This window comes from Schistosoma haematobium, chromosome ZW, assembly GCF_000699445.3.
Source record: "Schistosoma haematobium chromosome ZW, whole genome shotgun sequence".
Taxonomy (NCBI): domain Eukaryota; kingdom Metazoa; phylum Platyhelminthes; class Trematoda; order Strigeidida; family Schistosomatidae; genus Schistosoma; species Schistosoma haematobium.
The window spans coordinates 75,802,628-75,811,883 of NC_067195.1; the positions used below are offsets into that span (position 1 = coordinate 75,802,628).

General features: G+C 28.8%; 1 protein-coding gene across 1 annotated transcript in view; it reads right to left on the reverse strand.

The window, feature by feature from the left end:
• Window positions 1–7,589, reverse strand: part of MS3_00004410 (uncharacterized protein) — a 32,803-nt gene extending 25,214 nt beyond the window's left edge. The window contains exon 1 of the mRNA XM_051212325.1: window positions 5,955–7,589. Coding sequence (XP_051072495.1) covers window positions 6,328–7,521 — 1,194 coding nt within the window. The 5' untranslated portion in view covers window positions 7,522–7,589 and the 3' untranslated portion in view covers window positions 5,955–6,327. The remainder of the gene's footprint in view (window positions 1–5,954) is intronic.
• Window positions 7,590–9,256: the final 1,667 nt, after the last annotated feature.

The following is a 9,256-nucleotide window of genomic DNA, read 5'->3' on the forward strand; positions in this document are numbered from 1 at the left end:
TGATCCTAAAAGTTACCATTCATTATGCTTGTCGTGACATAACAAACAACGTATCCAATAAAGCGCTTTTTTAAACATTTAAACGGTTAATCAATTTATCAGTTTATATTACAATAAAAAACTACTCTTCTGATGTTTCAAACACTCAATAAAAGATATTCAACTGTTGAAAATTTGAATTTTTGCAGTTTTATTTGTGTAACCTTAAAATAAGAAATGAACAAGTTATCACACCTTATTGCATACAGGTACTTTTGTTAGAAACCGATGACACATGTCTATAAATCAGACTTTAATAAATTTGAACATATTCCATACACTTCAAAAATGAGGCACTTTTTTTAGACAAGTTTTTTAAAGATCAAAGGAAGATTAGGTAATAGTTTAAGGATGTATGAAAATTATCGGAATTTTTGTTATATATAATTTATAATATTTTCTCAGCAAAAGCCTTCGCTGGGAGAGAATAAACCAGCTTCCAGCTGAAGAAGAAATTAGGAATAGACGATGGAAATGGATAGAACATACATTACACAAATCATCAAACTACATCACGAGGCAAGCCCTAACTTATAATCGTGAAGGAAAGTGGAAATGAGGAAGACCAAAGAACACATTACGTCGAGAAATAGAAGCAGATATGAAAAAGATGAATAACAACTGGAAGAAGCTGGAAAGGATTGCCCAGGACAGGAATGGATGGAGAATGCTGGTGAGCGGCCTATGCTCCTTCACGAGGTGTAACAGGCGTAAGTACGTAAGTAATATATTCTAAAAGACTATTATAAATATTGTTGTATATATTCAGTAAATTATTACTAAACGAAACTTTTTATCTTTGAATAATCTTCATTTTTATTCGTGACTCAAATGATTTGGCTTTTTCAAAATTATACACACACGTTTGATACCATATGTAATAAACTTTAAAACATTCATTTGATCAATTTATTTCGGATATCTTCTTTATGGGAAAAAATAGGTAACGCTAAAAAACCATTGAAAATCAAAGAAGTTTGAATAGTTGTTTAGTCTTTAAGACACTTAACAAGCTTAATACATTTGGGTATTTTAGGTTTCAACTTGATAGACCATTCAATGAAATTGTAGTTACAATAGAACTATCCACAAATAATATCATCAAAAGAAAAAGTTGTTTGATTGATTGATTGGTCAGTTTAAACCATTTCATTTAAAAGTAATAAAATATAATTCGGTAAACATGCAAATTTATTTCTTCAAAGACATCACTAAACAAAAACTAAACTAACAACCATCTTTATCTTTTAATCTTCTAACAACAACAACAAAAGATCTCACTGTATAAAGAAATAAAACGGAGAAAAAAAACAAAAAAAGAAACAAATCAATCTTTCATGTTAATCTGATGTAAAAATAAATGATCTTTCTCTTTTTTCTTTTTTGATTTACTATTGATCATTACTCTGTGATGTGTTTTATCATCTTTGAAGATCAGGAACGTACAGATTAGAAACAAAAGTAGTTTGAAGTACTTTCTTTTCTTTTTAAAATATAAAAAATAGAATGAAAACAACTTTTTTTCCCTTAGATATCTTTTCTTCTAAAGTAAATACACTTACTGAATATAAGAAAAGTATATAAAGTAAACTAATTCAAAACAGCAGAATTACTTAAAAAATAAAGAAGGAAAGAAACTATTACAATCATATGGATAATCTAAAGGTAGACTGATTAATTTGATTTCATGGAATATGATAGATAACCTTAAAAACTTTATTCAGTTCAGTTTGATGACCTGTTTCCATCAAATGAGCGCGAATAGAACTTTTAATCATTATTATCTGTACATTGTTCAACCGCGATGGATAATATTCTGTTATACGAACTTGCCGAATTGTATGTCCTATATACCTTGCTTCGCAGGAGCTGTTGAATTGGTAAATACACATGGATGTGGTGAATTTAGACAATCGATCTTAATTAGCCGTTCTCAGTTTGGCTGCATCAAATATTTTCTGATTTAAGTTTATTTAAAATTGTTAGAACAAATGTATGAAAAATGTAGGAATTATGTAATGAATAGATGATATTCATGGAAATAGTATGGTGTAAATGACAATTCAAAATAAAGCACAGATATTTAGTTGAATAGATATATGAATTGAAAATAACCGATCATTAGTTGAGTATAATTTTATAGTCTAATATATAGTCTACATGATTAAAGAATAATTACAATGTAAATGGTTGAAAGATATGGGTTTTGTAGATGGTTTGCCAGCCTGTCAGATTGAAACCAAATTATTGAACCTAATCATTTTCTGCCATACCTTTGAAGTCACTATAGCAAAACATAGTTAAAGATAGGATTGGAAGCAAATTCAGGTGGGGAAGACTAATTTATTGTTTAATGCGAAATTACAGAGTGACTTCATGGCAATATCCAGATAATCCTCACAGAATGCACATATGTCAATAAGAAACTAATCAATTTCAGTCCTAAACATCAATGGGAAGATTCAAGTAAACAATATCAAATAAATTTAAACTCACCCCATTGGACAAGCGGGTAGCTATCAGGACTCAGTAGCTAAGTGGATAACACGATGGGTTCGAGTCCCTAGGTGAATATCAACTCTGCGATGCAGGTAAATCCAGCTGACAATTCTGAAATAGGATGAAACGCGTATTCTGGATTCAACTGCTTAACACTATCCATCTTTGTTAAATTTGACTGACTAATTATTTTTCATTCAATTGTATAATGAATATGATCAACATAAACAATATGTGGCCACATTTTCAAACACTAACAGATAATAAATCAAACACTAAAGTAAAGGATTTGACATTTAGCTATCATGATTATTGTCGTTTTGTAATAAAATCCTGCTATGAATTTTATGTTAAAGAACATTCATAAAAATAAATTTTTTTATTTGTAAAGACTATTTGAATGGAATAAATAAACTATAAAGAACATTGGAAATCCAATATTAAGTATTATTCATAACTAATATATTTTAGTAACCACCCACTCTTAACGTCATACCTATCCGTAAATCAAAAAGTCGAATTTTTAATTAACTATCTAATTGTCTTTTTTCTACCATAAAGAAATATCTCTCGTTTTCCCGAGTAATTATATAAATGGAAGAAAAAATAAGGTAAGGCACACGAAAGGAAACGAAATGACAAAAAAAGAACATTTTGAATAAAGTAGAACTTTGTTCATAGTTGGTTTTGTTTTGTAAATGAACACCATTTTATTATGTTTTTAGCAAGATTCAATAAATATTGAGTAGCTTAATATATAAATAATAAATGATAGTAGATAAAATTTGGCATTTTAGTGGATCCATTAAAACTTCAGATGTGATCTATTGAATTACAATATCTTGATGTGGGTTTTATTATTATTATTATTATTATTATTATAAGCTTTGTTCAGTATTATATTTTTGGTACAATCCTCAGCACAAAGTATTTCAACAAGTTTCCGTTTCTTACTTCTTGGTCGATCTTGACGATAAATATTGAGTGATCGCTAGTTAGATGTTAGCAGTCCAGTAAATGAACATCTAAATAATGTATATTCTTTTCTCTGCATATTGCCAGCGACCACATTAATCTCTTATTGGGCTTTTTGTAACTTTGACAACGAAAGGTTGTACACTTTTCAGAAATGCACCAGGATAGGTTATGCGATTAATAGACATAATGATATATTAAAACAAACAATAATAGATAACTTGTTGAAATATCTAGATGGAAGGAACAGGTAGCCCAGATGCTTAAGCAGGCCGCCTATATAATATAGATGCAATCCATGTAAGGCCTGTAAATTATTATATGTATATATCCAGTATGCTTTGTATTTTAACCTCTACACGAGTCAATTTCTGTTCGAGAAGTATATTATTTTCATCTTTTCTCTGTTTAACTAAGTTTACATAAAGGAAAAGCCAATTGATCCTTAAATTAAATCGAATAATTTTACAGAACAACTTTTTTCAATTAGACCATAGAAATATTCGTTTGGTTTGTTTAACAATATCCCTAGCCTTATTCAAGTCTATTTAATTGGATTTTTTGTTACAACATTTGTATATCAAAATGAATGTTTTTAGGGGATGCTGCTTCTTTTAAAACTGAAAGTTCAATTAAGTCGTTTTCATAATTGATTCTACATAAAATAAGCACATTTTTATACTGACTTTGAAATTAATCTGTTGTGATAATCTTTTTAAGGTTCACTAATCTACTTCAATGTTTCTGATAACTTTTATTAAACTTCACTATCAGGCATTTATAATTCTAACAAGTTGATATTATTTACTAAACTAATTCTACATAAAGACAACTCCAAGAATGCCAGAAAACTTCTAGACGTTTAGAATATAAATCAAAAAGAATCCAAAGAATTTTTGTGATGTCATCGCCTTCAAAGATAATTAATCACAAATCAATTTAAGATTCATTTGAGACTACCGGAATAACATTAAAGAAATTCAACCTTTGTTTAAGAGAATTAATGATGAAGAAATGGCTACATGTAGTAACATAAAACTTTGATAAATATTTTTGTGTACTGGTTCAATAGAGAAGTTTGTAGATGTTACGATACAGGAAAATTATTACAAAACGTCATTTGACGAAGTCAACCAACTTTTTTTCATTTTAAAGTCTGTTTAAATCAGGCTTTCGTTGTATTTACTAATCAACGAAATCGACAATACAATCTACTTAAAGTATCTAACGGAACTTAATGAAGTTATTGTGTAAACAAGAACCAAATAAATAAATTGAATTGATTTATCACGGTCAAAATCATAACTAACAATCTAAGAACTAGTTTTGTTTTATCTGTTATAATTCAATTTTTTTCATTGTTTAAAAATATTTTTTTTCTAACCAGTAACTAGGTTGTGATTTATCAAATTGTATTCTAGTTATTTTGTTATAAATCACTGCTAAATCATTTGATTTTATAAACTTTCCTATAGAAATAGTAAATTGAACATAGAAGTCAATTGTTAATAATATACAGTATGTAATACCTAAACATCACAATTGTTTGATCACTGGGTGGCGATCAATGTCATGCGTGTCTAGTCCTTATTAGTGCAGATCGAATGCTATCGAACATGTTGCAATGTGGCCACCAGTCTAGGTGACTCGACACTGCGGGCACTATATATTGAGATTAGATAGTGGTTGGAGGTAGTCGACAGGAAAACCCTGGACCCGGGTTTCGTGCTACTTGGCACTCGCATGACGTTGATCGCCAGCCAGTGATCAATCAATTGTGATTACATCTCAGTCCTACAGAAGGACGGTCACGGCTCGGATAGCTCAGTGCTAACGTCTCTGACTGTGAAGCTTGGTGACACGAGATCGAATTCGCCAGGGAGCACCAGTTCCCTCAAGATTACAGATACACCTTGCTGACGAGTGTCAAGTAGCACGAAACCCAGGTCCAGGGTTTCCTGTCGACTACCTCCGACCACCATCTAATCTCAATACCTAAACATGAATACGATCTACAGATAAGGTCAAAATATGATTTCAGTTATCTACATAAATCAAATTGACATTAACAACATCATACATGTGTACAGTTTTTCTTATTATTAAACATAAAAAGTTTTCATAATAGAAAAATAGACGAATATTACATGTTCATTACTTATTATAAAATTCACTGAATTTATATCATACACTTATTCTTCAATGATTCATAACCTACCATAGAAACAATACAGGATTCATTCATTTCTTTCTTAACATTTATTTTATTTATATATAAATATATGTAACAAATATTTTACAGTTCAGAAATACATAGGAAATAGGTTATATCTGTTTTAGTCATTTTCTGTTGTTGTTTTTTCACTGACTACTCATACAATTTATAAATCTACATATATATATATATATATATATATATATATATATATCATATGACTTACAAAATCATTATATTTGTTACATATTTCAAGCCTTTCTTTAAAAAAAGTTATCTATTCACTGTAAGTTGCTCACTTGCTTTATTATATTCTCTAATCATTGAAAGTTACATTTAATGATATACCAAAATAAAATGTATAATTCCATTCATATTATTCCATTGTTTATTAATCAGCAACAATAAACAAAAAGGTATATGAATGTAAGTATATTTTATATCAACATCATCATCATCATTTGAATGTTTGACTGATTTCTATTGTACAATACATATATATGTATATATTTACAATTATCTTTATTGAATTCCTAATTTAATTGATAGTCAAGAAACAAAATATAGAATCATGATTGTTGTTTGTTTTTTTTAAAAATTTAAAATATCACCTCTGATTGATTAGTTAACACTTGTCTTGTTTGTCTTCTTGCATATCTCCATAATCTTACAGATTCTTGACGAAAACGTCTACTCATTATTAAATAAATAATCACATTAGCACATGAATCTAAAACAACTAAACTTTTTAATGCATTTGTTACTAAATCAAATTGTACACGATCAAATTTATATTCAAATGTTACACAAAAAAATACTGGTGCTTCAAATAATATAAAGATAACTGTTAATAATGTAATCATACGTGTAGCTCTAGCCTGATTATGTAATCGGCGTTCATTTAATTTATATTCTAATAAAATTTGTTGCTGTCTTGTATGTGTATAATCATGTTTTGTTGCACATGAATAACTACGATTAATACTTACAATATTATTATTATTCGCAGTATTATTAGTATTAATAATACTATTGTGCTCAGTCTTATTATTATTATTTGTTTCCAAACGTCTTGTCATTCTATCTGATACATGATGATGATTTAAATTTGGTAATTTATGACGAAATAATGCAATCAACATTATTACCGTTGTCAATACTACAATCAATATTGGTATAGCTGATTGAAATGTAAAAAATAAATCTTTTACAATACGCCATTCTGAACTTGGTATTAATATAATTTTATTATTTTGATTTAAACAAATATCAATATGCATTTCAAATAATCTTAATGCACTTAATATAAATCCTGTTAAAATACAACTAATAGTAAATATAGCCATCCATTTTGGTTGAAATAAATGTGAATATGTTTTACGTGATATCATTGGTTTTGTTATAGCTACACAACGTGCTAATGAAATTAATGTAATAGTCCAATTTCTTGAACATAATGCACCACCAATTAATATAAAACATGTAATATGTACAATTGTTTTATATAAATTTTGTTCATCATTTGGAAAATTTGTTGTATAAAATAATGATATTAAAAATATCATAGAATTTAATAATACTTCAAATATTGTTAATGTAATTAAATTAATACGCATTGAACCTAAACGTATTGCTTGTGGTCGTGTTAATACAGTTAATGATAAACAACTAATAATTAATGCGATAGGACTTAGAACAACTAAAAATATATAAATTGGTGGTGTATAAACTAATTCACTTTGATTATATGCAATGTATATAGTACAATTATCATTATAAGATACAAAATTCATTTTTTTAAATTTTGTTTTGCTTAAAATAATGAATAAAAAAAAAGAAGAGAACTAAATGGATTTAAATGAAATTTTGTTATAATGATATAGAATAGTTTTAAAGTTTTATGATGATGTAAATGGATTCATCTCATTGAAAAGCATTCCAGTGCATTGGTTTATTTGTTTGTTTGTACTAATGATAACATCTTGAAATGAACCAATAGAATTCCGACAAAATGATAATTTTCTCATTGGTCAATATTTTTCATAACATGAACCAATAGTGAATTAGTTCATAATGTGACATAATGATTGTGTGAAAATTTATTTAAATTGTGCGAACTTATTGATTTAGTTAAAATGTTCTATTGTCATATTTTAGTATGAGGAAACTGGTAAAATTTCAGTTAAATTTATATTTATTGCTAATTTGAATCTTTTCATTGATGTTCAGGATTGTAAATGATCAATCTCTGTTGACATATTTGCATCATGTATGGATTGCCTCAATATTGTTTCAAGTCATAGACATTATAAGCAAAGATGGATGTTGATTAGCAGTGGAAACCACGTTACGCGTTTCATCTTATTTGGCACTCATCAGCTGTATGAACCTGCATCCTAGGGTTGATGTTCACTCTGAGACTCAAACTCGAATGATACTAGTTAATTACAGTCATAAGCATCAGTGGTAGATTTAAAAAACCAATACAGAAATGAATTAAAACTACATCCCACTTCACAAGCTAGTGATTATCTGGACTCAGTAGCTAATTAGATAACGCGATGGCATTCGAAGGGTATAGTACTGTGTTCGAGTCCCGGACTGAACACCAATTCTAGGATGCATGCACATCCAGCTGACGAGTCTTAGATAGGACGAAATATGCGCTGTGGATTCCACTGCTAGTTTTCATTTATTTCTTCTCAATGTTAATGTCATTAAAAACTTGTAAAATCCTACTTTTTCCGATTATTGATGGGTTGAAGTTTTTGTCAGAAAATCCCCTCGGAACGTAAACATTTAAGATAATTAGTAATCATGATTGATGATCTGTTAAAAGACACAAAATGTTTAACATTCTAATAGCGAAATGTCAACTCTTTAAAACTGTAGAAAGCTAATAACAGAAGCCAATACATTACACTTTCATCTATAAATAGTTCAGTTCAACTGAGTCTTTCTTTTGTAACTGTTTACTGCATACAATTCTTTTTTATTTGATGAATTAGTGTTTGCTATAGAATAATTAAATAGTCGGTTATATTTTTTTTTTAAAATATTCTATTCATTGTAAAAGATTTAAATATTTGCGTATATAACTGAGAGGATTTTTATGTTTATAAGATGAAAAATAAGAAACAAACATTCTTATGTCTTAGTTACAATCGGTAAACTACACCGCAAAAATATTACTTCTCACTTTGGGCTGAAACTTATATAGTTCAGATGTAAAAGGCGAAATACAGCAATATTAACATAATTTATGAATAATAGTACAAAGGCACTTAAAGACAGTTACTGATTCTATGGTTTAATTTATAGAATATATACAGGCAAAGATGGAAGGTGACTAGCAGTGGAGTCCAGGACACACGTTTCGTCATATTTAGGACTCAGCTGGATGTATCTGCATCCTGGAGTGAGCATCAACCCTGAGATGCAGGTAAATCCTGCCCACGAGTCACAAATAGGCCGAAACGCGTGTCCTTAACTCCAATACAAGCCACCATCCATCTCTGCTTATAATGC